Source organism: Melopsittacus undulatus, chromosome 11 (assembly GCF_012275295.1).
Source record: "Melopsittacus undulatus isolate bMelUnd1 chromosome 11, bMelUnd1.mat.Z, whole genome shotgun sequence".
NCBI classification, from domain to species: Eukaryota; Metazoa; Chordata; class Aves; order Psittaciformes; family Psittaculidae; genus Melopsittacus; species Melopsittacus undulatus.
In genome coordinates this window covers 864,796-890,811 of record NC_047537.1, presented here as the reverse complement: position 1 = coordinate 890,811, position 26,016 = coordinate 864,796, and the positions used below count along the sequence as shown (strand labels likewise).

General features: G+C 50.3%; 1 protein-coding gene across 1 annotated transcript in view; it reads right to left on the bottom strand.

Annotated features, from left to right (window-relative positions):
• Positions 1–26,016, bottom strand: part of COL5A1 (collagen type V alpha 1 chain) — a 129,853-nt gene that overhangs the window by 6,624 nt on the left and 97,213 nt on the right. The window contains exons 33-64 of the mRNA XM_034067678.1: positions 24,267–24,311; positions 23,920–23,973; positions 23,030–23,074; positions 22,366–22,419; positions 21,745–21,798; positions 18,404–18,457; positions 16,828–16,935; positions 16,543–16,632; positions 16,398–16,451; positions 15,658–15,765; positions 14,063–14,170; positions 13,531–13,584; positions 12,909–12,962; positions 12,614–12,721; positions 12,471–12,524; positions 12,277–12,384; positions 12,140–12,193; positions 11,654–11,761; positions 10,562–10,615; positions 10,140–10,193; positions 9,662–9,715; positions 9,210–9,263; positions 8,444–8,551; positions 7,976–8,029; positions 7,825–7,878; positions 7,533–7,640; positions 6,398–6,451; positions 5,734–5,769; positions 4,968–5,021; positions 4,338–4,596; positions 3,812–3,924; positions 1,780–1,848 (exon numbers count right to left, since the gene is read on the bottom strand). Coding sequence (XP_033923569.1) covers positions 1,780–1,848; positions 3,812–3,924; positions 4,338–4,596; positions 4,968–5,021; positions 5,734–5,769; positions 6,398–6,451; positions 7,533–7,640; positions 7,825–7,878; positions 7,976–8,029; positions 8,444–8,551; positions 9,210–9,263; positions 9,662–9,715; positions 10,140–10,193; positions 10,562–10,615; positions 11,654–11,761; positions 12,140–12,193; positions 12,277–12,384; positions 12,471–12,524; positions 12,614–12,721; positions 12,909–12,962; positions 13,531–13,584; positions 14,063–14,170; positions 15,658–15,765; positions 16,398–16,451; positions 16,543–16,632; positions 16,828–16,935; positions 18,404–18,457; positions 21,745–21,798; positions 22,366–22,419; positions 23,030–23,074; positions 23,920–23,973; positions 24,267–24,311 — 2,439 coding nt within the window. The remainder of the gene's footprint in view (positions 1–1,779; positions 1,849–3,811; positions 3,925–4,337; positions 4,597–4,967; positions 5,022–5,733; positions 5,770–6,397; positions 6,452–7,532; positions 7,641–7,824; positions 7,879–7,975; positions 8,030–8,443; positions 8,552–9,209; positions 9,264–9,661; positions 9,716–10,139; positions 10,194–10,561; positions 10,616–11,653; positions 11,762–12,139; positions 12,194–12,276; positions 12,385–12,470; positions 12,525–12,613; positions 12,722–12,908; positions 12,963–13,530; positions 13,585–14,062; positions 14,171–15,657; positions 15,766–16,397; positions 16,452–16,542; positions 16,633–16,827; positions 16,936–18,403; positions 18,458–21,744; positions 21,799–22,365; positions 22,420–23,029; positions 23,075–23,919; positions 23,974–24,266; positions 24,312–26,016) is intronic.

Sequence of the window (26,016 nt, the reverse complement as noted above, 5' to 3'; positions counted from 1 at the left end):
GGGACTCAAACTCATTCATCTCATCAGCTACACACAGATCTCAACTGATGCTGGATCCAGGCAAATGTCTCCCCAGTTTACAACCCTCAAGGTTCCAAGTACTGACTGGGGAGAACGAGAGGTATTTGACATTAGAGTAAATAATCAAACTGCACTTTTCTGGCCCAGCTGCTTTGTGGTTGGCTTCTGCAGGTCTGGGCTGTCTAGACAGGTCAGGTTTGCTTAGGCAGATCTGGGTTGCTTAGGCAGGTCAGGTTTGCTTAGGCAGATCTGGGTTGCTTAGGCAGGTCTGGGTTGCTTAGGCAGGTCTTCCACATGCTGGTGGTTTTTCTTCCCAAAGAGAAAATGCAGGACAGGTAAGAAAAGAAAGAAAATGGCAACACAGAAAGATGGAAAAAGGGTTTGAAGTAGCGCTGAAATTCCTATTTAACAAACCAAAGGGCCCTAAGGTCTAGGTTGGCAATTCAGCTTCTAACTTGGCTGATACACAGACTGAACAGGGAAAGAAAGCAGAGAAGGTGGAGAAATTGAGCTACTCGTAACATGAAGTGATGGAGTGCTCTGTAATTAAGCTATGAGTAGCTGCCCTCCAAGGAGCTACAGGGATGCAGCCTTGGCTTTGTGGCCTTGCTCAGTAGTGCAGAGAAGCTGCAGAAGCCATATCCTTCTTGTGGGCAGAACCAGAGCAAAATGTGTTTAGTGGCATCGAAAGGCGGCTTGGAAAACAACGCGGTCGTTTGCTTTGTTGTTTGCCTTTAAGGTGGAAGTTTGGGTGCTCCAAGAAACCTCTGCCCTGCAGGAGCAGAGCAGTGCAGCTCAACAGAGCAGCTCCTGCTGCTAGGGCAGGGCAGGGTTAGCCACTGAGTATTTCCTTTCTCCCTCATTCTCATTTGACTGGGCTCATTATCTGCATCCTGCGCATCCTGCAGGAGTTGATACCCACACAGTATCACACAGTTGATACCCACACAGTATCACACTGATACCCACACAGTGCTGTGGCTTATGGAGACCTGGCATACACTCATCAGCTGCTGCTCTGACCTCCCTGACCAGGGCTGAGGTTCTGTAGGAGTGATCTATCCACAGCATGATTTCCTGTTACAGCACAAACACCAGAGCTTGTTCTCTGTTCTACATGTTGCTGCCTTGCTGGCTGACATCAAACATCTTCTGACCTTAGGACAGGACTTGAAAAGGTCCTTAACTGGGACTATGTCAAACTCCTGTCTGTTAGGTTTGGCCAATGCACGTGGCTTGAAATCCTTTAAACCTTTTAAGTCCTTCAAAGCAATGACTTCATGTCTCCAAGCTCTGGGGGTGGTGTGGGAGCTCCTGATGTGGCTCTGCTCCAGTGTGAGAGACAAAACCCATCCTTAGGGAAACCCTGCCCCAGAGCAGACATACAGATTCACGCCTCACCCCGGGTACAGCAAGCATGGGCTGCACTAGCACTGTGCCCTGCTCCTGGGCTTCTAGGCAAGCCAATGGGAAAAGTGCCCCACTGGGGTTTACTTCTTTTTCAGTATTCCACCTTAAACATCTGTACTGCAACATGGGATAGGGATTAGTCCGGCATGCAGAGTGCAACAGGTCTGGCCATACCAAAGCAGATGAGGTGCTCTGATTCAGACTATGGCCGAGGTTAGCCACTTACCAAAGACCCCCGCTTGTATTGACTATACCATGTGGAAGGCTGCTCTTTGGGCCAACGAGCCATTTTACTCTGTAAAATACGACAGGGGTTAAGAAAACAGAAAGCATCAAGATGCATCTTACCAGTTTACCGCGCTTGAATTCACTGAACCAGGAGCCTGGGTTTTCCTTTGGCCAGGAAGTAATTCTAGCCTAGTTTGTGGACGGCAAAGGAGGAAAGAGAGAAAGAAGAAAAGAAAAAACAATTAAGTTCCATTCAGCTCCCAAGCAGTGTGCATGTCTTACAGAGACTGCCCAGCTTCCTTTACACTGCTTCCTGAATCCTTATACACCACTAACTGGCAGCACCCTAAGGTGCCAGCAGCCTCTCAGGCAGAAGGGACAGCATGGTGCTGCCCAGCAGTGCCCTGGAACCAGCCTCCTTGCCTAAGGGCTAATGATGTCTGCCTCCTACATACTTTGGATGCAGAACCAGCAGTGCAGTCTGTTGGCAGGAGAGATAAAAGGAAAGACAGGGAGGGGAAAAAAGGAAGTATAGTAAAGGATCTCCATGGGAGGGCTGGGGTGGAAAAGCAGTGCTGGTAATGGGGAAGGCTGCTGTCACTAACACCAAATCCAGATGCTGTGGGGCTGGGAAAGGCAAAGAATGTGATTAAGGTAAAGCCTCTGCCTGACTCTGTCACTTGTGTAGCTCCTTATGAGCAGCATGCATAGTGCATCCCCCACAGTCAGTGCTGGACCATCACACATAGTGAAGGTCCAACTACCTGGAGCAATGCAGGGGGTGACCTTGACAAGAAATGAGCTGTTGAAGCATCCTTTATGGCAGCCCTATCTAATCAGCTGAATTGCTTTTCGGGTCAGAGCACAAGGGAGGAACGTGGCTGCTCCCTGCTCCCTGACCTTCCCACAAGCTCCTGCACTGCTGCTGTAAATTCCTCCAAAACCAATAGCCAAGCTACATACAGGTGCCTTGGGATCATCCTTTCCTTGCCAGTACGTGAGCCATAAAGCAAGTCAGTGTGTTTCTGCTGGGTTAAGGATGGAGGGAAAGGGGGTATGGCTTAAGATCTGCTGTGGCTTATAATAAAACCACTCAGCCAATACTTAATGCTGCTGTGTAGCTGGTTTCATGCCTCTACGTGGGGAAAGAGCAGGCTGAAGCTTTTCCTTATTTACAATGTGGAGCGCAATTTGCATTTGAGGAGCATCGCAGTGCTCAGAAAAGCAGCTCCACAGTGGACGTGGTGAGGCCAAAGAGCCACTCACAGGAGCCTGAGCAGCCCCAGGATCAGGGGCAGACTCTGTTTTAGCTGTCAAGATTTAGAGGAAAGCCATGGCAAGTTAGTGCAAAGGAGAGGAAATCCATCTCCTGCTTAAACAACCCTAACAAAAACCCAAGGAAGATTTATGTTGCATGTCACTTGTCCTGCTCTGGCCCCAATTGCTGGTGGGTGAAATCCAGGAAGCAAACAGCTTTCAGTGAACAGCTTTGTCTGCACCTTCACCCAGCACAACTGGGGCATGGAGGGAGTTCCCCAGGCTGCTCTGCAGGAGGTTCTGCTTGGCCAGTGTGAGAGCTGGTCCCCAGGCACTGGGGCTATAGAGAACAGCACAAGGCACAGGGGATGGCTGAGCTAAGTACATCATTACACAAAGGACTCAATCAGCTTCATGCATCGGTGCCAGCTGCAACCATTGAGGATCATTTACCCACAAGAAACACCAGGAAAACGACGGGAGAGAAACGTTTATCTGCTCTGGGCAGAGGAATCAATGGTGTCTGTGCATGCAGAGAGCAGAGCAGCCTGGCTGCAGGAGGGAAGGAGTTAAGTGAAGCTCACAGCTCCTGCACCAACACACACTTCTGCCTTTCTAAAGCAAAGTAAAAAGGTGTTAGCATCTACTATGCCTGGGAAATCATCAAAGACTTGTCCCAGATCACGGTTTAAATCTGACTTACTCGAAGAAATTATCTTTATAAACATACTCCTTATTTTAGACACCAAGGCTGCATAAGAAAGGAAGGTTCTGGATCTTTAATCCTTACTTGCTATTGTTCACTTCTCCTGAAATGGACTGCCTATGAATATTCATATTAGGAAACAGTCACTTATCACCATGCTATGGGAGGGGGGAAGTTGTATGGACTTACTCCTTCAGATTTCTTATCAGGGAAGATGCAAGTCTCTCCACCAGCTGTGAAATTACAGTACACTTTGAAAGAGTCCCTGGAACATCCTTGGTTAGGATCAACCCAGTATTCACCTGGATGCACACGAGGGAAGAGAAGGGAATAAAGAATCAGCACTGTGAAGGAAGGACAGTCAGCAGCCATCCTATGGGGAATGTTTCATCTCTGGCATAGGCCACTGTTTCTGTATAGATTTTGGAAACCAGGTTATGATCTGACTATATCACACAGTGGCACCTTATAGGAATAGCTGATTTTCACCATATATCCTCATTCTTATAATAGAGTATATACACAGGAAGGAACCTGCAATGATCATCTAATTCAACACTTCTCTATGTATTCCTTCTTTTTCAGCCACATTCCTCACAGGCACCAGGGCCAGGGACCCCCAAATTCCTTCTCTTCCTGCACTCGCCTGTATTCACTGTATGGAGCTGGGCAACTCACGGTGTTTTCCCCTCATCCCCCCTGTCCTGGGACCCACCATCGGGGAAATCGGGGTGACAGAGCTGCAGATCCTTGCAGGTACGTGCTGGGTTATGCTGAGTGCCCAATGGATGCTTCATTTGCTCAATTTCCAGTTTCAAGGAATTCAGCGAGCCGAAAATCTCCTCCATGCCATCCGCATAGTCCATGTAGTTGTCGGCATTGCCATCGTCCACCAGCTGGCTGGCGTCAATGTTCCGCCTGGTCCTCTTGGAAGACTGGATGGGCAGTGGCTGGATGACTTCTCCAGGAGGACCCTGATTTGTGGGGAAGAAGATACAACTGCTCATTGCACTGCCAGTGGGGAAGAGACAAGAGGTGGCCAAAGCAGGCACCAGTGCTGAGGAGCAGCATCACAAGACATACATATAACACATAAACCACCCGTGATGGCACTGATAAAAACCCCGGCCACCAAACTCAAACATTGGATCCATCTTCTCTTTACCCATTAGGAACTTCTCCCTTCACATCCTGCTTTCTTCCCCAGCACCTCTAAGAGGTCTCAGTGCATTGCAGGGACTCCTGATATGCTGAGTCTCTGTCCAGAAATCTTCTAGCCCCTAATATTACAACACCCATTAAATGTGAGCCTCATTCCATGCTTCATGTACTGGGTTCTACTTACAGGAGGCCCTGGGGGCCCAGGAAGACCCGATTCACCCTTTGGACCTGTTGGACCCTGGGAGGAAAAACAAGGGAAAAACACAAGTCACATGGGAAAAAGCACTTGTCACTTCCAGCACATCCCAACCAAAATCTGTCTTCCTGTCCCTGCTTTCTGTGCCCTTCATACACATAAGAGGGGTCTCCTTGCATCTCTCTCCAAAGATGCTTAAGGAAAAGAGAAGATCAGTCAAATGACTGGGGTTGAACAGCCAGATTTTGCTATGGGAAAGGAAGGCTGCTCCAGTGCATGGCAATGTGAACTCTTCCAGCCAACCCAATGCTTTATAAATCAAATGGAACACTGAATTCTGCATGGGAAGGAGGATTCGGAAGCTGCCCAAGAGGAATTTTTAGCTGCCTGCATGGGAGATCTGTAACATGAATCTTGCTTCACTGTCACATTCTCATTCTCACTGCGTTCTGCACTTCCCAGCTCGCCACCTCCCGCTCCACTGGTTATTTTTAATACCACCGCCTTACAGCAGTAGGTTTGTTCCCAAGGACTGTGCACTGGAATCCTCCCTGAGGTCTCTGCTGCACTGATGTTCACTGAAGTACAGTGAGGGCAACACAAACCTTCCCCAGTTACCATCCCTGGAAAGGCTGCGCTTGCTGAGGCCATCTTTGGCCAATTGCCTTAATGCCACTGATGGGGAGGAGCTGCAGTGTGTTATACACTTAATAACTGCTCCTCAGCTTCTTCATTTAACAATGTCCATACTCACTGATGATCCTTTAGCACCTTTGGGACCAGGTGGACCCTGTGTGGAGAAGAACAGCAGAGTCAGTACAGTTCTAGCAAAGAAGGCAGCAGACTCCCCTTAGAGACAAGCTTAGACAAGGTGGGGGTTTTAAATCCACTTCCCAGTTTTCCCATCCACTGGAGTTCAGTGTTATTTGCCACCACGCAAAACGTATTTGTGTCAGATCCATCTGTGTCACTGCTCCATCCTGCCTGGATGGGGCTGGAAAAGCTGCTGGGTCATTACTACAGCCCAGGGCTGGTCCTGGCTCTGCGCTGAGGGCACCCAGCAAATGATGCTTACCCAAGGTGCAGCCTTTGGGCATCCAGTGAAACATGTACCAAGAGCAAAAAGGGCAAGAAATCCCCATGTGATGGTAGCTAACCCCAGAAAACAGGGAGAGGGACATTTGCCTTCCATCCTGCCATACCCACTGAGCTCCTCTCTAGGCTTACCCATCACCCCCAGTACTTCCATAACCCAGTCAAGTGTTTTAACAGGCTCAGCTGGGCAAACCCATCCCATCAACTTCCTCACACAAGGTCAGGCCAGAAAGGCTCTGCTGGGTGTATCCGGGAGCACAGAGGTGACTCCACAGAGACTGTGTAGCCCCTGAGGAACTCAAAGGCAGTTACTTGTCACATACCGGTAATCCTGGTGGCCCTGGAGGTCCGATGGGTCCAGAAGGACCTGTGATACCCTGGAAAATAACAGCAAAAAGCATTGATGTGTATGCACCAGTGCTGGCATGTAACTGCACATCTGACATCTGCTCACAGCTGATGAGGACTGAATCATAGAATCATAGAATAGTTAGGGTTGGAAAGGGCCTTAAGATGATCCAGTTCCAACCCCCCTGTCATGGGCAGGGACACCTCACACTAAACCATATCACCCAAGGCTTCATCCAACCTGGCCTTGAACACTGCCAGGGATGGAGCATTCACAACCTCCCTGGGCAACCCATTCCAGTGCCTCAGCACCCTCACAGTAAAGAGTTTCTTCCTTATATCCAATCTAAACCTCCCCTGTTTAAGTTTCAACCCGTTACCCCTTGTCCTATCACTGCAGTCCCTAATGAAGAGCCCCTCCCCAGCATCCCTATAGGCCCCCTTCAGATACTGGAAGGCTGCTATGAGGTCTCCACGCAGCCTTCTCTTCTCCAGGCTGAACAACCACAACTTTCTCAGCCTGTCTTCATACAGGAGGTGCTCCAGTCCCTGATCATCCTCGTGGCCTCCTCTGGACTTGTTCCAACAGTTCCATGTCCTTTTTACGTTGAGGACACCAGAACTGCACACAATGCTCCAGGTGAGGTCTCACGAGAGCAGAGTAGAGGGGCAGGATCATCTCCTTTGACCTGTTGTTCATGCTCCTTTTTGATGCAGCCCAGGATACTGTTGGCTCTCTGGGCTGCAAGCTGGATGGAGCTGAATGAGCTGAACAGAGGACTATTCAAATCTGGAGGTTTAACTGGTTTTTAAGCATGTGCACAACCAGGGAATCTCCTACCTCATTTGGCTCACAGTTGTAAAAACCTGTCCTCAGGATGCATATTTAACGGTACCATCCCTCCAAGTCTATTCAGCTCTTTTCAGATAACCCTTGAGAACCTGCTTCCCACTAAATTGGCTGATTTTGGAGCATGCCATGTAGAATAAACCACATTAATATAGGAAATACTCTTCAAGGCTGAGCATCTCTGCTATGCCATACCTGCTTAAAGCAGCAAACCCCACAGCTCACATGCACGTTCCATCAAGGCCTTATGGAATATTTACCTGCTCTCCTTTGGGTCCTGCTGAGCCCTGGGGGCCTGGGAGACCTCTGTCACCCTTTTCTCCCTGCTCTCCTGGTGGTCCAATAAGACCGATTAAACCTGGATGACCCTAGGGAAAAGCAGCAAATGTTAATAATGAGGTACCCAAAACCCAAAGCCACCCAGCAAAGACATTGCTAAATACATCCCAAATATCTAAGCAAGGCTACAGCAGGTTGCCACCAGCAGGATGCCTCTACAGTGGCAGACCTGAGCACCAGGTCATGCAGTGAGATCATGGGTGTTATTCTCACCTTCTCTCCTTTAGGACCAGAGTCTCCTTTGAGACCAGGCAAACCCGGTGGGCCCTTGGAGAGAATGGGGAAAACAAAAGAGAGAATGAGTTCATGTTAAAATGCATTCACCCCTATCAAAAACACATCGAGTTTGATGGTCTGGACATACCATTGGGCCTGGAGGACCATCTGGGCCAGGGGATCCCGGGAGGCCTTGTTCACCCTGTAAAACAGTGCAATCCCCTCAGTGCTCCCAGCTGGGATTATTCCCATTATTCACCTTTCCTCATGTGGCCCCTGTGCCAGGGAACATTTGCTCCAGCTTCTCACAGGTGGTAAAGGCAAAATGATTTATGCTCCTCTCATGCTCAGATCCATACTGGAAAAGGGACCTTGTAGGTCATGGAAACTCTCACCCATGGAGAGGGGATGAGCAGACCCCAGTCTCAAATGAACCATGGTGGGAGGTGATATTCACTGTTGCACTATTTCCACTAACAGTGTTTTATCTGCTGTCAGGTATTTAAACCTGTGTTCACCAGGAGCAAGGAATCCTCCAAGCAGGTAGGTTATGGCAAGCACCAGGAACAACCCTGCCCAGCAGCTTCCTCACACTGCTCAGTTTGGGAATACTCACAACTGGACCAGGAATCCCTCGCAGACCATCAGGGCCGGGCTTCCCTGGAGCACCCTGGGGACCAATTGGGCCAGTCTTGCCCGGAGGTCCTTCCAAACCAGCTTCACCCTAGGTGCAAGAGGCAGCATGGTTTCATTTGCAGTGGGGCATCAAGCGGTCTTGAATACACTGTGGCTGCTGCCAGGATGCCACAGAGAGGATGTTGGTCCATGCAGAGTGTGTAAAGCTTCCAACACATTCATTTTCCTGCTGCTTCCCATCATTCCTGCTGATTTCCAGCAGGAACAGCCTCGAAGACTGAGCTCTCGGAGCTTCCCTGGGATATAATCCAGCAGAGGACATCTCTGCCACCAGCCCTCCCACAGCTGCCACAACAACTGGGTCTATAATCTGCAATCCCACTCTCCATCTCCCCACCTCTGCTACCAAAACAATCCTGGTCCAGTAATGCTGTTTCTGCCCTGGAAACAACACAGGGCTGTGCATGCCTCTCATTGACAACACACGGACTTGCCAAATGTGGCACTTTGTAATGTCAAAACAAGTAAAACATTCCCATGACCTCAGCAAGTCCTAATTATCTCCATGGAGTTTGTGAGAAGATGAAACATAAGCTTAGACTGAAGGTCAACAGCCCCAAATTCAGGCTAATTTGTTGTAACACGTAGAGAAATCAAATTGCTGTGTTTCAAACACCAGCACTGTCAGGGGGAGGTCCCTTTGGCATACAGAGGGCAGCAGAAGTGAACCCCCATCCAGCTCTTACCTTGGCTCCTTTCTCTCCTTGCCTTCCTTCAGGACCAGCTGGACCAGGAGGGCCCTAGAGAAAGCACAACACAGATGCAAACCACAGTTAGATCCCAGGGTCCATTGGAATTAACAGAACAATGCTAGAGCCCCAGGGAAGAAGACAAAATGGAGACAAATCTCTCTGAAAAGCTTTTTAAATGAGCTTGTTGCTAAATGAATCCCTGGGCTCTGCAGCGAGGCAGGAAGAGCAGGAGCACCTCATCCTTGAGTGTTCAAACCCCAGTAATCCAGGGGATGTGGTTGACAATTTCCCAGCAATTCCCAATGGCTGGAATGGTGCATCAGGATATTCTTTTTAATTATTTCACATGTGATTGCTTTGCATCTACTGCAGACCTACTACTAACATTAGTCTCACAAATTCAATGCAAATACACTTGGAAGAACAGCCCTAAACCATCAGCTTACCCTTTTTCCTGGGGGTCCGGAGGGGCCTGGCTCTCCTGTGGGACCAGGGGAACCCTAGATGGAGAAGGAAGGAGAACAAGCCATAACTGCACCATGAGACATGGGAAGGAGGAGCAAATGTGTAAAGCTCAAGTTGAGCTCTGGAGTTTGTGCTGAGCTGAGGCGTGGGCAGCACAACTCCCAACACCTCCTCGGGGTGCAGGTGGTTGCTTGTTTTAGCCATTCCCACCAGGAAATACCATAAGGCACAGCAAAGTTGGAATGAAAGAGTTTTGTTTTCTCCCAAGTTAATGTTTGCTTTGGGGATGCATTGCTAAGCAGCCTGGGTGGATGCAGCCAGGCTGACACAGGCAGGGACAGGCACCAGGGGACCAGCACTGTAGGAGCTGGTGGGAATTGGATGCTTTATGCCCTTGGACCTGTGTATAGGAACCATGGGGAGTGATGGGGAACAGAGCTCATCTATCCAGTTACTTACAGTCTGTCCAGGTTCTCCATCATCACCTTTGTCACCAGGAGGACCATCTTGACCCTAGAAAGGTAGAAGAAGGAAACAAGCAGATGTATTCAGGGTATGAATACAGCTGAGGAAAGCATTAGCAGCAGCAGGAGTGTTCAGTGGTCTTCATGCCACCAGCACCATCCCTTCCCATCTCATGTTGAGAACAGTGGTAAAAGCAAATGTCTTATGTCAAATACTGCGGGTAGCAGAACTCATACAGCTACTACCCCAAAGGCTGTAGCATGGTCAGACAAACAGTCTTATGGTGCAACTCCTTACTCTTTCCCAAGTAAAGGGAAGAGTAAATTCCAGAAGAGCTGCTGGTGAATGACCAGCACACTGTTGTATTCTACTAAACCAAGAGGAGACACCTAACTGCCCTTCTGTGAGACACTTACAGCTGGACCAGGCTCTCCAGGAGGACCAGGGTCACCAGGGAAACCAACCGGACCCTGCAGAGAGAGAAGAGGGTTACCCCCAAGTCAGAGAGGCTGCATCTGGGGCACAGTGGAGCACTAATGCCTGTGACCCCAGTGACAACACAGGGAGTCACCCTATGGAGCAAAGCCCCAGTTCTCCACTCTCAAACAGTCCCAGACCACATCCCATCTTTGCATCTTCAGTGACTTCATCCTGTCCCAGCCACCAGCTGAGCATCAGGCAAAGCAAAGGCAACACTGGGAGCTTCATTTGGTTTTCCATAAATACATTGGGCAAATGACAGCAAAGTCCTCACAGCTCTGGGGAATGTGCAGGTGAGAAGACTTTGCTTTTCTTACTACATGATGCTTGCTTACTGCATGATCACAGGAAGATCCTCTCAAGGCATTTAATGACTAAACCACTTCACCATTCTTCTCCATACAATGTATATTGTTTACTTCAAACCAGCATTCAGACAATAGGCTTCAAGCAGTAATGTGATATCCCCAAAGCCCATCTGTTGGGAGTGATAACTGACTTTCCTGCCTCCTCTGCTTATCACAGCACAAATTTCTTCAGCAGGCAAGCATCAAAGAAGCTGGCAAGATAAATACTGTACCATTGTCACCTGGTATACATCAGTACAGCTCTATTGGCTTCACTAGAGCTACAGCAATCAGCATCAACAGGGATCTGCCCTACATGTACAACACCCGAATTCACATAAATCTCCTCCACACTGTTTCAGAAGCTTTGTTCTGGTGCAGAGGACCTTGGAAATACAGCAGCTCAAGTGCAAAGTGAACCTACTGCAGGCTCGCCATAGGGGTGAGCTTTCTGACAGCCTGCAAAGAGAACCAATAATGCTGGAAGATGAGGTACTGCTGGGTCTTTTCCTCACTAGCACCCTAAAGAAGGGGATCAATATCATGGATCATTGGAGGAGCAATTCTGTGGCTGGTAAATCATTGCAGATTTCCACAAAGATCCCTGGAAAACACCTTTTCCTGCAGAAATCTCTGCTGGGCAAGACAAGGGAGCACTGCTTGGGCAGGAGGGGTACTTACAGGGCTGCCTTTGGGACCATCATCGCCTGGTGGACCTTTGGGGCCAGGTGGACCAGCAGCACCAGAGGGACCTGCTTCACCTTTCTCACCTCTTTCACCTTTAGGACCCTGTAAAGGAAAAAGGGTGCTTCTATTTTCCAGGAAACCAACAATCTCTAACTCCTCTTTGGATCAGTTCTGAGAAAGAAGCTTTATTTGTATCTCAGAGCACGAGAACATGATTTAGCAGTCCCTTCCCACGAAGGCTGAATGGTGTTCATGATGCTCAGCCGTGGGTAGCCCGTGTTCGGTGACTAAACGTTACACTATAAATACCCAGGAACATGGTGATGTGTCACCCAATACCCAGACCAAGAACATGACTGGTTCAGCCCCGCAGCTGAATCCATGGCTCTCCTACACCCCATCACCAGCTCTCTTCAGGGGGTCACCCATGGAGAAAAGCTCTTCTCCATCAGAGCAAGAGCCACCCTATAGTGTACTTACCGGGAGGCCAACCTCGCCAGGGAGACCAGGCTCTCCGGATTCACCAGGCTCACCCTGCACAGGGGAAAAGAGGATGAGCAAACCTGAGGTTACTGACCCAGCAAAGCCACAGTCAGGTTTCCCTGGATGCCTTTTACCTTCTCTCCTACTGCACCAGGATTTCCTATTCCCCCAGAAGGACCTTGGGGACCATCTGCTCCTGGTGGTCCTGAGGGACCTCTGGGTCCAGGTGGTCCTGGTGGGCCCTGAGAGAGAAAGGGGAGAGAGGTTTAAGACTCATTTCTTGGAGCACCATCCATGCCAGTGACAGAGAAGTACAAAAGCATCTCACCATCTGCCCTACATCACCCGTTTCTCCCTTCTCACCAGGCGGTCCAGGCAGGCCCTGCGGAGGGGATGAGTTTGAGCTGTGAGCATCTCAGGTGCAGCCCCAGCTCTCATGGCCCTGAGCCCTTCCTTGATGCTGCAAATTACCTGCAAGCCCACTGGGCCAGGGGGGCCAGGGAATCCTCGGGGTCCTTCATCACCTTTCTGACCAAAGAGGCCTTGCTGCCCTCTGGGACCCGGCTCTCCATCAGCACCCTAAGAGGAAAGGGTCTAGCACAGCTTAGCAAAGACATGAGGCAGATGTAAAGCCCCATCCCCACCACCTCCTTCTGCTGCCAGAGGTAATGCCCTGTGCATCAGCAGCAGCTGCCAATCCTTGCAGTGCTTCCCAGGGGATTTTATGGTAAGAAAGGGGATTTGTGCTAACAGGGACAATACTCACAGCGGGGCCGGGCTGACCAATAGGACCCTGTGGGCCAGTAGGACCTGGTGGACCCTGTCATGAAACAGAAGAGCAATGTCACCATTAGGAGCTCAGAGTGAAAAGACCTCACCTGGGAAAGATGATGCCCTTCAAGCCAGCCCCCATTTAATATGCATTCATTCCCAAAACAGAGGGAGGGAACAGAGTCAGGTCCCCCCAAACACACCAGCATTCCTCAGCCCTGGTGCCAATGGCTATCACACCACTCAGCTCTACCTAGGTACTGAAGGGGCATTTGTCATCCCCTGGCTCGGAGCAGTGCATAGAGGGTGTCTGAGAGTGCTGCAGACAACCAGAAGAGGGGCTGCAGCCCAACACCCGGCTTGAATGGCAAGAGCTGCTCATGGCATTTACACAGTACAGGGGGACATGGAAACACCTCAGTGTGTTCCTGGGAGCTGCAGGCTCACACCTCAGGTCCTCCCTCTTGTCCATCGTGTGGGTATTTGAGAAGACAAATAGAGGAGAAGACAAAGTGATGACAGACAGGAATGAAATGGGTATTTTCTGTTTCCAGCAAGTCACACACCAGAGCCAGCTCCACCAGGGAAGCACCTTTGGCAGCATCCACCCCACTCACCTGCTCCCCCTTGTCGCCCTTGCTGCCCTTCTGTCCGGGCTCCCCAATCTCGCCCTGCCAGGTACAAAGGGACACAGTTAGCTCACACGTTGACCACTTCCATACCCCAGCATTCAAGTGGTTTGCCTGCATCCCCCATCCCAGAGATCCCATGGAAATACCCCAGAATGTTCTAAACAAAGGCAGAGATTTGGGCACTCCTGGTGTACCCTAAAATGTTCCACAGCTGCCACACAATGTGAGCACCACCATGTTGCAGCCCTTGTCAGCAGTGATGGGTGTTGCATCCCAGAGTCCTCCAGACCAAAGGGGCTTAACCAGTGAGTGGGGGAAATGCCAGGCACCTGTGGGCACGCTGCCTGCTGCAGGCTTTGGGGGGTCAGGGGTTTCAGATGGGTTTCTGCCTATCATGAAATACCCTTTGGGTGATGCAGCACATCCAACCCACAGATGGAGGCAGCATGGGGGCAATGGGGCACATCACTCAGGTCCTTCCCAGAGCGACCCTTGCAGCAGGAGCTGCTCCTCCCACCTTGTCTCCATCCTCGCCGGGGGGGCCGACAGGACCTGCTGGACCCGGCAGTCCCACCGGGCCCTGGATGCCATCCCGGCCAGCCGGCCCTTGGGGACCCTTCTCGCCCTGGAAGCACAACAAGCAGCAGGTCACATAGAGCTCTCCTCCAACCAACCCATTCCATCCCAGTCATGGTTTATTCAGCTGCTAGTGACCCCTGACTGTATGCACATATACAGAACCAGTTTTCCACTGATGGTTCATCAGACTCTGTACTCGCTGCCTGCAACAAGACAAAATGTCCATCTTGAGAGATAAAGGAAGAACAAACATATCTAAATGGTGAACATCCAGATCAGAGCTGCAACTTCACTGCTAGAGCAATATACCCAGATTTAATCTCAAGCCTCTGCCATCTCTCTGGATGACAAACAAGACCCCAAGTCATTTATATTCCCACAAGCCAGTTCTTACTGATTCTGGCCCCAGCACTCCCTCCCTGCTCCTTCCTTGGCTGAGCCCCAGCTAATGGGGGTTTCTGCTTGGACATCCACTTGTGTTCCTCATTCCTGAGCCTTCAACCACATTTGTTTGTTTTATAGGCACTGAAGAGTGAGTATTTTTTGGTTTCCTCATACATAATTTAATTGCATCCGAATCCTGGGTGCTCTCTTCTGAATAATTAGATGCCACATAAATTGCCCATTCATCTATGCACTGATACATCACATAGGTACTTGGCAGGACAGATGTTCAGAAAGCTGATTCACCAGGAAATTCTTGCCTTTGGACTAGCTGCTGGGGTTTACAATAAGCAAATATGAGATACAGAGGCTGATAAACACTTCTGATGACAACAATCACTCTGAGTGTCCTCATGTAGTCTGGAACACCTGATGCCAGCGCTGCTCATTTCACTGGGTCTGGAAGCTGAGCTCGTGTTCGAGGCATCACAACAGCCCCTGCAGAGCCCCTTGGCTGGGAGCTGAGCTCTCCAGGGACAGCAGCCTCATCCCAGCCCACTCCCTGCTGCCACACATGGCATTTCACGCGCGTGCCTGCAAGTGAAAGACGTGTGAGCTTGTGCGGGCTGATGGTGAAGGCTCCAGAGAGGGACCATATGGCAGGACTGAGCCATGCTCTGCACGAGCCGCTCTTCCCACGGGCAGGATGCCTGGGAATGAGAACACAGCATCCCAGGAAACAGAGCTGAAACCTCCACAGCACTTTGGGTTCAATGGGAACTGCTGCTGCTATCGCATCCTTGGGGGCAGCAGTGGGGTTGGTTCACTGCTCTGCCCAGAGACAGGTCCTTGGGCTGTTTGTCACCAGGAGGTCACAGAGCTGCCACTTCACCTGCTCAGTCCTCATCCCTTTTCATTGCCTGGAAACATTCCAGTCCCTGGGGTCACATCCAGTTTTGACAGCATGGGTGCCACAAACAGGGCAGCTGAGCTGCTGACATCCAGTGGTTTGATGCACCTAAGAAAATTCCCTTCTAATTGAATTCCTTCTTTTTTCATACACCAACCCCAAGGCCTCTCCATGCTCAGCTTCCTGCCGTACACACTTCTGCTTGACCCACAGCTCTTTATCTTTATACTGGTACTTACTGGGGCTCCCTTTTCACCCGCGGGTCCTGGAGGTCCCTGGGGACCAGGTCGCCCTGGTAAGCCAATGGGGCCAGCTGATCCTGCGGGACCACGCTCACCAGGAGAGCCCTGTTTGGAGAAGGAAGAAAGGAAGCATTAACTGGAGCAGTAAGCATCATCTATACACAGACAGAACGAAATCCAGCAGTCAGATGCTGCAAATGCATTGTTGGGAGGTGAGCACATTTGATGGGGTGGCTGCCATGTGGTGTCATGGTACCACCAGCCTAAGGGATCCTGCAGAGCTTTTCTTAACTCATATCCCTGGATTTGAAGGGCTGGGTTCTCCCCTGGATGGTGCCAGGAGCTCAGTTCCTGGGGACTCATTATCACCTTGGAATAGGAGCATGAGCAACTTCATGGCCAGTGCAGCAGGGAGGGTTGGCTGATGAACATTTTCTATTGCTGCACTGAGCATGAGTCTTAAGTGGGGACAACTTTCAGAGGTGACTTAGAAGCAAACTTCTCCATGTCCTGAACCACTGCTGCTCCTTCAGCTTGTCACGTCTGTCCGCAGCTGATGCCATAGGGATGACTGAGCTATTACATGCGTGTCTTGTAAAATAAAGCAGTATCCAGCAAGCTGTTGGTTAGCGCAAGGGAAATAACGGCTAAAGCTCCGAGCTGTGACTAACCCTTCGTTTCTACTTGCCAAGCTTGTAAATGTGTTAGGTGGTGCCTGTAAGGGCAAGGATACTCACTGCTGGACCAGGGGGGCCTGGGGGACCTTCGCTGCCTTTCAACCCTGGAGCACCCTGGAGGAAGGAACACAAAGTCACTGTGGGTGGTGGGTGCTGCATCCCCACACATCCTTCCTTCTGGAAGGACCAAGCATCCTCTACTCACAATGGGGCCAGGGAGGCCTCTCTCCCCAGGGAAGCCTCGCAAGCCGGGGGGACCATCCTTCCCTGGGAGGCCGGCGGGACCAGGGTCCCCCTGCAATGACAGTGATGGAGAGCTGAGGACCTGCAGGCTCCAGAGACCCAGCTCCTCTCTCTGGGCTCAGGCTGTGATGAGACACTGCAAAGCATCATCACAGTTCCTTATCTGAATCATCCCTCCCCATCTCTGGGAGACAGGCAGGCATCCAGCTCGCAAGGAGGCTGAATTCCATAGGCTGCTCGTCCCTACCTTGGTCCCTTCTTTTCCAGTGAGGCCAGGAAGACCTTGTTCACCCGGGGGACCTGGAGGACCTGGGTGTCCCCGCTCACCCATTGGTCCAGTCTCACCAGTTGGACCCTGCAGAAACAGAGATCAAGGAGAAGGTGGTTGGTATCAGCAGAACAAAGGAGGAGATGGGGGCTATCAGTTTAGTCCTTTAGGTTGCAGTGGGATGGAAGATGCTCCTTCCCTCAGCTGTCCTGTGCAGTGCCACCAGGAATCCCTAAAGAGATGCCTCCTTTGGCATCTAAAAGGACCTTGTTTTGGAATGAGGAACATTGCACCAGACAGACCAGCAGCACTGGGAACCTCTGGAATTAAAGTGTTCACATAAATGAGATTATTACTACAATTGTTATGGATAGGTTTGGGGGTTTTATAAATGAGAACTTAGCGAGCTCTCCACAACTGTACTGATTCCTCCTTCTATGGGGCATAAATAATGGATTAGGCTTGTACTACACAGCAATTACCGACTGCCTCTGTGCTACACTCGGGCACTAATGGTGACAAGTGTAACATAAGGCCCAGTGCCCGAGGTCCCCAAGTGACCTGTTGTGGAGGAGGACAAAAGCCACATGCACCGCTCTGTAACATCCCTGCCTGTTGATATCCTCTGGGACAAGGGTTGTAATTCCTGTCACGCTGCAGGGTGCCACTTAGTGTAAGCAGAGTGACAACACTGCGATGCTCAGCAGCCACAGATCACACTAACTGCGTGCAGCAGAGCCAAATAGGATTGCCACCGAACCTAATTTGCACTTGAGAAGACAGACACAGTCAGGGAATTGCCCCTAATCAGGGAATTTACAAAGCAGGGACTTTGCACTGTCATTAAAGAGGACAAATTAATTACTTTCTCATTAAAGAGCATCTTCCGCTGTAGCTCAGGGAAGACTCAGCCCAAAGCCAGTCCTTCTCAGCCAGGACTGCCTACAGAACTGGTCCACGAGCCCTGCATGCCTGTGCTTAAAGGGTACAAACTCTGCTTGTGCAGTTACTGATTCCAGATTGCAGAGTCCTTTGTGACTGAAAGCAAACCAGCCCCACTCTGACAGAATGTGACAGCACTTACATTAGAGAGATGTATTTCTTCATAGCGACATAAAGGAGCACTCTTGCATCATGCTTACACTGCCCAGCAGCTGTCCAGCCCTTGGAGATCTCATTTACCCCTCTGGCTGCTTAAGGTCTTTTAGGCTGGTTGTGTGTAGCTGGTCTCCCTCTCACCCTACACCAACATTACACCAGGAACGCTCCGTTATGCCCACAGGAGCCACCTTATGTACAGGTGTTTGTCTGAACACCATCCTAACGCCTCAAAATGGGTTGGGCTGGGACCCACTGGGGTCATTTCACACCCTGGCCAGGAATTCCAAAGCCATCCAGTCTGCTTTGATGTGACTTTGCCTTCCTTGGAACAGGGGTGTCTGTGTTGTAAAACCCAAGGCTCTGGCAGCTCCAGCTGAACCATCAGAGCTGCAGGAGCCTGTTGTGCTGAACCAGTGAGGATGAGCTGGAGCAAGCATGAGCCTTTGTTCCTTACCTGAGGGCCTACGACACCAGGGGGTCCTGGGGGGCCAGTCTTGCCTTGGAAACCCTGTTAGAGAAAGGCAAAAGAGAAAGAGATGACACCTCTGCCAAGGAGTGCTCCAGTGAGGTCCCAGGCTGCCACCCTGCTCCTCTGGTGAGGCACTGATGGGGAATAGATGGACACCAAAGACAAAGGAAGTGAGAAATCCAACAGAAGGTGGAAACTTGTCTTTGTACATGTATACAGGGGTGGAACAGAGGGAGGAAAAGGGATTCTCAAAGCTCAGCTCTGCTGTTTTAGTGGAACTACTGTGGTTTGGCTGAAGGACTGGCCATACATATATATGCTACATTCATAAACCCTGCACAGGAAATTGCTATTCACAAGCCAGGGTGAGTTTCTTCACACTGAGCAAGTCTTAAATGCCATTTCTCTTCTGCTGCTCCCTGTTCTGGTGCTGGCTTAGGCTCAGCTCTGCTTTAGGCTCAGCTCTCCTTTAGGCTCAGCTCGCAGGAACTCAGAGGCTGGGTGACCACCGTCCAGCACCGACCTCCAGCCCTGCTGAAGCCCACAACCCACCAGCCTGGGGCTTCATTCCCTTCATCATCTCTGGAAAGAGATTCCCAATGTGTTCCTCTCCGAAGGCAGATGAGCAGCGAAGCCTCCAGTGCTCCCAGTGACATTTTGCAGAGTGACAATAACCAGCTCTCACCACAGCACTGGTTTAGCTCTCCTAAGCCACTCTTTAAAAGGCACATTAATTATCATTCCCACTATAGCATGCTGACAAGCTTGAGAAATGGCATTCAGGGCACACAGGCTATTTTCTCGTTGCCACAAAGGAAGATCAGATAAATCCCAAGCCAACAGTAATGTATCACGCTAAGAAACCTTCTCTGTGTTATTGTAGCTGTCTGCAGATCACAGAAAGTATTCTGTCATTGATGGGGAAATGGCAAAACGTCTTTGTGAAATGAATGTACAATTCAGACTTATCATGGACAGATACTGTGCAGGACTTCCCCTAGGAACCTGAACAAAGGGGTTTCCTTTTATCCCATTTGAGCCTTGGGCACAGGGTCTTTAGAATCTGTCATGGGGGTTTTCATAGAGCCAATCATTATAATCTAATACGGCCAAATATTTCAGCATCCTTCAGCGCGCCTATTCGATACTAACTGAAAAGTGATATCAAGGGCAGTATGTGACACAGATTTCAGGTCTAGGTTTCCCTGCACGAGGGTGCAGAGTGCCCTGACGAGGCTGCTGATGTGGGAATGGTATTTCATTTGGGTTTGTGCACTGTGAAAGGGAGACAAAAGAAGGGCCTTGTCTGCCTGGATGTGCCCGTCTGTGTGAGCCCAGGAGGATGCAGGAACAGGGGTCCATGCATCACAGCAGATGAAGAGAGATTTTGTTTTCTGGCAGGATTTGCCTGTGATGGACAAGCAATAACTGAAGGAAGCTGCTAGGGAGTACTTTCAGACCCCAGATAATTGAATTCTCCATTCTCCATCCATATTCATGCAGCCTTGGGGGCTGATACTTTATTCCCAAAAGCTGATAACGGCAGACATAAGGGAAGTTTTTACTGCTTCTTCCGATTGGAATGTAGGCATCTTATGGGTAACTCAGGGAAGGAAGACTAAATGTCACAGTCAGGCTGTGGCAGGTGAAAACTCTTCACTTTTAAGTTAATCCTGACCTGAGGGCTGTGTGCTCAAGAATACCATAACCACTGCCTTAAAGTCGGTAACTAAATCTTGGGTGATGCGCTGAGCAGGATTTGCATTGCCTTGCTTAGCAAATGCCAGGCGAGTTAATTAAATTGTTGTGTGATAAGCTGAGGGGAAAAACCGCATCATGTGCAAAGCCTTTTGATGCTCATTTGCTCAGAAAGGCTGTGGAGGAAAAGGCAAAGCTGAGTAGGGGAAACTGGGGGGGGGTCTCCTGTAAAATAAACACAGAACAAAGAGTCTATGTGCTACCATGCAGCATGCAGTGCTGAGGACAGGGGCATCCCCAGACAGGGAGTGAGCTGGATGGTAAACAGCCCGGAACAGAAGCAAGCATCCCCAGAAGTATCAAACAGGAAGATGCTGATCCCTGCATGCAGAGGAAGCAGGGCAGAAGGGTCATGTTTGCTCAGGGTATCCTTCAGGGCAAACAAGATGCAGGAGACAGACCAGCCAGGGTATCATACCTTCCACATGCCTCATCGTTCTCCCTTGGTGAGAAACAATGATTACACCTGTGCAACAAAACCTTTCAAATGGACAAAGCAGAATGGGAACGACCACAAGGAGCAGCCAGGAGCTGCTCCAGGGCTACAGCAAGGGGTTATTGCTGGGGGGGCTTAAGCAAACCTCAGTGAGGCTTTGGCTAAAAGCAGCTTCAGCAGGGATGCTCTCACTCAGGTGCTGAGGCAGTGGCTGCAGGAACCAGGGTGGACCAGAAACTAGAGCAAAACCCTTGCACTTCCCATCTCAGCCAGGAGTTGTGTTCCTCTCACAACAAGCATGGCCAAAACGGGTCTGTAACTCCTCTGCAGTGCAACAGCTCTTGGTGTCAGCCACATGGGGCATCAAGAAGTGAAAAGTGTTTATTTCTCCTCATTGAATGTTCCAGAGAAAACAAAACTGCCCCTGACCTAACACAGTTGGGTTTGGGAAGCTCGTGAAGGATGGAGCCTGTCTCACATTAAGAAGCCTCTACTATCACAGCCCTAGAGTTAAGTCTCTGGCATAGAGATGTAAAACCTCCACATCTCCAAAGGACAGAGTGGGAAATAAAGCACAGACTTCACCCACAACACTCCCCAGAGCATCGGCACAGCCTCCCCCTTGGCAGAGCAAAGGGACAAGTGCTTTGGCAAGTCCTTGGGGTACCAAGCGTGGACGTGGGGCTGATCAACCACCCCCAGCTTCTCCTCCTCAGGACAACAAGAGCCACAGAGTGCTGGTGCTGACCCTGACTCAACCCCACCTGGTGAGGAGCTGTCCTTTGCACTTATGATGGCAGAAACCCAACAGCCGCTGACGCCGGTCACCAGCATCGCTGCATCTCTGCTCACGTTTTCTCCATGCATGATGCACGTGTTGAGCTCTATGATTTACTGAAGGGACCAGAGGGGTTGGTGCACAACCCCCAGATAAACCATCATTAGACCGACCCGTCCTGCTCAGAAGAGGGTTGCTTCCCATAGACCATCCCATGCAGCTGGAGGGACACAGACCTTCAGGGAAACCAAACGTGTGGCCACATCTCCCCAGCTCCACAGGAGGGTTTAGAGAAACCAACAGGCAAGACGAGACTCAGGACTAATGATCTGCCCACAGGGTCTGGCTACTTACGGTTTCTCCTCTCTGTCCGGGGTGACCAGGCAATCCATCCTTCCCAGGAGGACCCTACAGCAGAGAACCAGCGTGAGAAGGAACATCACTAAGTGCTCAGTACTTACTGTGTAAGGACTGAATCAAACCTGCTCTCACCTCCTTGCATTAGCTTCCATCTGTTTTCATAGTGAAACGGAGGTACTAGAACCCTAAAATACACATCCCTTTCCCACACATCTCCCAGAGCAAAGCTTCATCTTGGAGGTTCAGAGCAGGAGCGAGATGCTCATCACAGGGAAGGAAATCACTCCAGAAAGGGTTCTGAGGTCCCCACCAGTGTGTAATATTGCAGAGACAGAAGTGTTACTGTGTTGTGCTGTGCCCCAGAACACAGGGACAGCGCAGAACAGAGCAACCATGAAGGATCCCAGTGATATTGAGTCATTAGGAAATGAACATTTATAATCAGCTGCAATTTACTCAGCTATTTAAAATCTTAAAGCGTGGGGTTATTATCCTGATGTCTCAGTAATGCCTTTTATTGGGTACGTCATGAAGCTGAGCTGGCAGAGCCGATGACAGCTGCATGGGAAAGACTTGACGTACTTCTTTGCATGCTCTACAAAGAGAGGTACTTACAGGGGGGCCTTTTGGTCCAGGAAATCCTGTCGGTCCTTGAGGCCCTGGTGGTCCCTGAGAAGCAACACAAGCCAGAAAACAGGGTGAAGGAACCTACAATGCTTTGCTATGAAATCCTAGCTCTGTGTGAACAGCTTGTGAGCTCAAAGACATGGGAAATCAGCTACTTCTGCCACAAATCAATGCCCCAAAGTGCGAGATGCAGCCGCATGAGGCCATCCCTGGTAATGAATGCATGGAGAGATGTGACCCACGAGGTATATTTGACTGAGTGGCCTGTCCAGCTGCAAAAAGCACTGTGAACATGCAAAGGGCTTTCAATCGCTTCATGCCTTTCCCTCACTGTGCTATGGAAAACAGCTATTCACCCATCCCAGCTCAGGTGAGGGCACCTGAAGGATTGTCCACCTATGGCACAGCAATGTGGAGGAATCAGCATGAGGTTCCCAAGGACCATCTCCTCCAGCCCAGGGCTGCACAAAACCCACAGGTGACTTCTCCCTTTCCCAATGGAGCAATGCTTACAAAGGACACCCAAGGTCCTACTCAAGCTCCTCTTTGTAGCTCCAATGAGCTGCCCACCCCCCTCTGCTTAACAGAACACTTGGTAGGATGCAACCCCCCCGAGCTTTAATCCTGCTTTATCCCCATCAGCTTGACTTACCCTTTCTCCAGGAGGTCCAGGGGGGCCATCACCACCAGAGTTGCCCTTTTGTGAATAAACAGAACAACACCATTAAAAACACATAGATCCCCCTTGCATCTGCTGTGCACAAAGACTTCAAATGGCACCGACCCCCCCAGCCCCTGTCTAGCAATAATTCTGCCTCAGGAGCAGCATCCAGTGACAAACCCACTGCTCCTTCCCCCATGTCCCTTAATCAGAACACAGGGAAGAGAACATCAGTGAGCTCATGACATTCCCACCACCTCCCGGCTCCCCTCCCAGAGATAAATGCTGCACAGACAAGGGATTTATCAGGAATTCATGCAGACACAAAGCCCAAGCATTTACTTCTAAAGCCAACAGCACGATGGGGACAACTCTTCAACACAAAGCTCTGCTCCCATACACCCAGAGACTGATGGTCACGTAAGTGGTGCCTGCAGCTGGGTCTGGAGCTGAGCGCACCTCCAGACTGGCAGGAAGGTACCTGTTCTGCCCCTTCACCCATGGCACAGCCTAAAGCCTCTATGGTGGTTCAAGCACTACTCAAACACCATCACCGGGCCTGAGGGGAAGTGTCAGTGGGCTGTAGGGTTGGCAGGTCCCTATAGCATGGGGGTTCTCTTCATTCCTTCTGGTTGCAATGGCCCTTCACTGGTGTAAGTGCTTAAAGTCCTGCTGAAACGAGGTCAATGTGTTTCTAGGACCTACACGTGCTTTATGGTTAGGTTACAAGCCATTTGGTTGGGTGATGAAGCTCGGGAGGGCTCGGCTTTCAAAGTACAATGGAGAAAGGAGAGAAGGGAAATAGAGAGCAATGAGCTCAGCAGTCTCTTACACCAACACTTTCCAGGACACAATTCCACCAGGCTTCTCCAAAACCTTACCTTTGGGCCAGGCTTCCCAGTGCTTCCCCTAGGGCCTCTTTCCCCACGTGGACCCTTGAAAAGAGACAAAAGACAACATCTGAGCCCTTCCTGGTACCCACAGCACTACACTGTGATCACCCAAGCATCTGAAGACATCCCACCAGCAGCAAAGAGCCTTCATCACTGCCTCTGGAGGTCTGAGGACCTTCACTGGGGAGATCCAGCCCCAGATCTCTGCATCCCCTCTGCTTAGCTTTAACTGCTGTAGGTCAGATCCTACCCAGCAAGGACACTAATCAGATCCCACTTTCCCCTGCCCTTAACAAGCTTTCGAGTCACACAGGAGTGAACAAATGGGTTGTTACCGTTGGACCGCGTTGCCCCCTTGGACCTGGTTTGCCAGGTGTCCCCTGCAATAAGAAACAACTGGAGTTAGTGGCCAATATTGCAGCTGAGCTCACTGCAGATAAACCCAAAGGAAAAGCATCCCAAGTCCTTTAAAACACCCCAAAGACGTTCAAAGGTGACCTTGTAGCCTTCTAAAGACCCAGCAAGAAAGCTCTTCAACTCTGCCATCCCAAAAGCTATCATCACCCCTTATCCCACTGAGCTCTGCCCACACTGCTGCAGCCACAGGGAAGGGTTGGTCCTCACCCTGGCCGGAAGCAGGGCAGGATGCACACATGGATGCATACATGGATGTGCACATGTGTTGCTAGACCCATGCTGTTCAGTATTTAAGGGACAACAGGAGCCAAGCAGGATTCCTGCTCTGAGCAGTTATTTTACACCACAGCAGCTGATTAAGCTGCCCCAAATATTTACAGGCATTTCCTCATCTCTGTGAACTTTGTGCTAAACAAGTAATTGAAGACATTGCTTTACAGCAGCGACAGAACATCAGGCTCACGAGACGTGACAGACACGCTCAGCATCCTGTAATGGGGAACTCTGATTGAGTCTGACAGAAGGAAGACGGAGATGGTTGTGTCCTCAACCTGGCAGCCAGTTAAGCTCCATTACCTGAGCCTGAAAGAAAACTAATGGCCTAGAGCCTGCTCCCTGGAAACACTGTTTTGGCTCATGTCAAGTCACCTAGAAAATCCCAACAGGTTTAACTTCCTTCCTTTGGACCTGCAGCCCACGACTGCTGTCACCTGTTAAAGGAGGAAAAAACCTCACTTTCTGTGCAAGGAACACAGGCTGCTTAAAATATCATCACCCTTTCTGCCCTGAATCCATCATCCTGTAATCTCACCTGCTCCTATTTGTGCTCATTAACCAGGCGAACATGAAACGGGAGCCGGGAAACTTTACAACCAACTTTCTTCAAGCTACTAAAATTAGTCCTGCTGAATCCCCCTTGTTCTGCAGCTCACTTAATAAACCCTGCTGGCATCCCCTCTTTAATGAATTACAGCAATCACTTTCAGCTCCTCCACTTGGCTTTCCTCTCTCTCCAGAGGCTAAGCTGGGAGCAGGTGGAGAGGAGCGTGTGCCACATCCCCACAGGTACCACAAACCCTCCTTCCTCAATTCTATTTTTAAGCAAAATCTTCCCCTGCTTATTGCTGCCATTAATCATGAGCACAGCACCGGGTGCTGCTGCGGAGAATATATACAGCACTGTAAATGTACACAGACCTGTATTTTTCAAGCCGGGATACCGAAGGAAAGCATCTAAATTCACATTATTTCCCAGGCACCTCAATAAATGGTTGTATTTCGGTCCCTCCACACCCCCCAGGCTCTGTCAGATGGGGTGAGCAGCAGATCTATTACCCCATCCTAATGGCAGGGGCCTATTAGCTCTAAAAATAAGACCACTTATTCACATCTATTGATTTCATGATCCGGGTTTGCAAACATCCCAGCATCTCCCCCGAGCCCGGCTGTGGGCACCGAGCAGCCACACACCTCAACTGTCCTCATACCCAACAGGTCACACTTCTCTAACCCACCAAGCAGCTTCCCTCCCCCTGTTTCTAGCATCACCAGCCCTTTTGTGCAGCTAAACAGTCAGAAGCTGCGGTCTCAGGACCAGCAGCTTTAGTGCTGTGGGTCCTGCCAGCACCAGAACGCAGGTGCCTGCTCTGTATGGGCAGGATCTGCTGC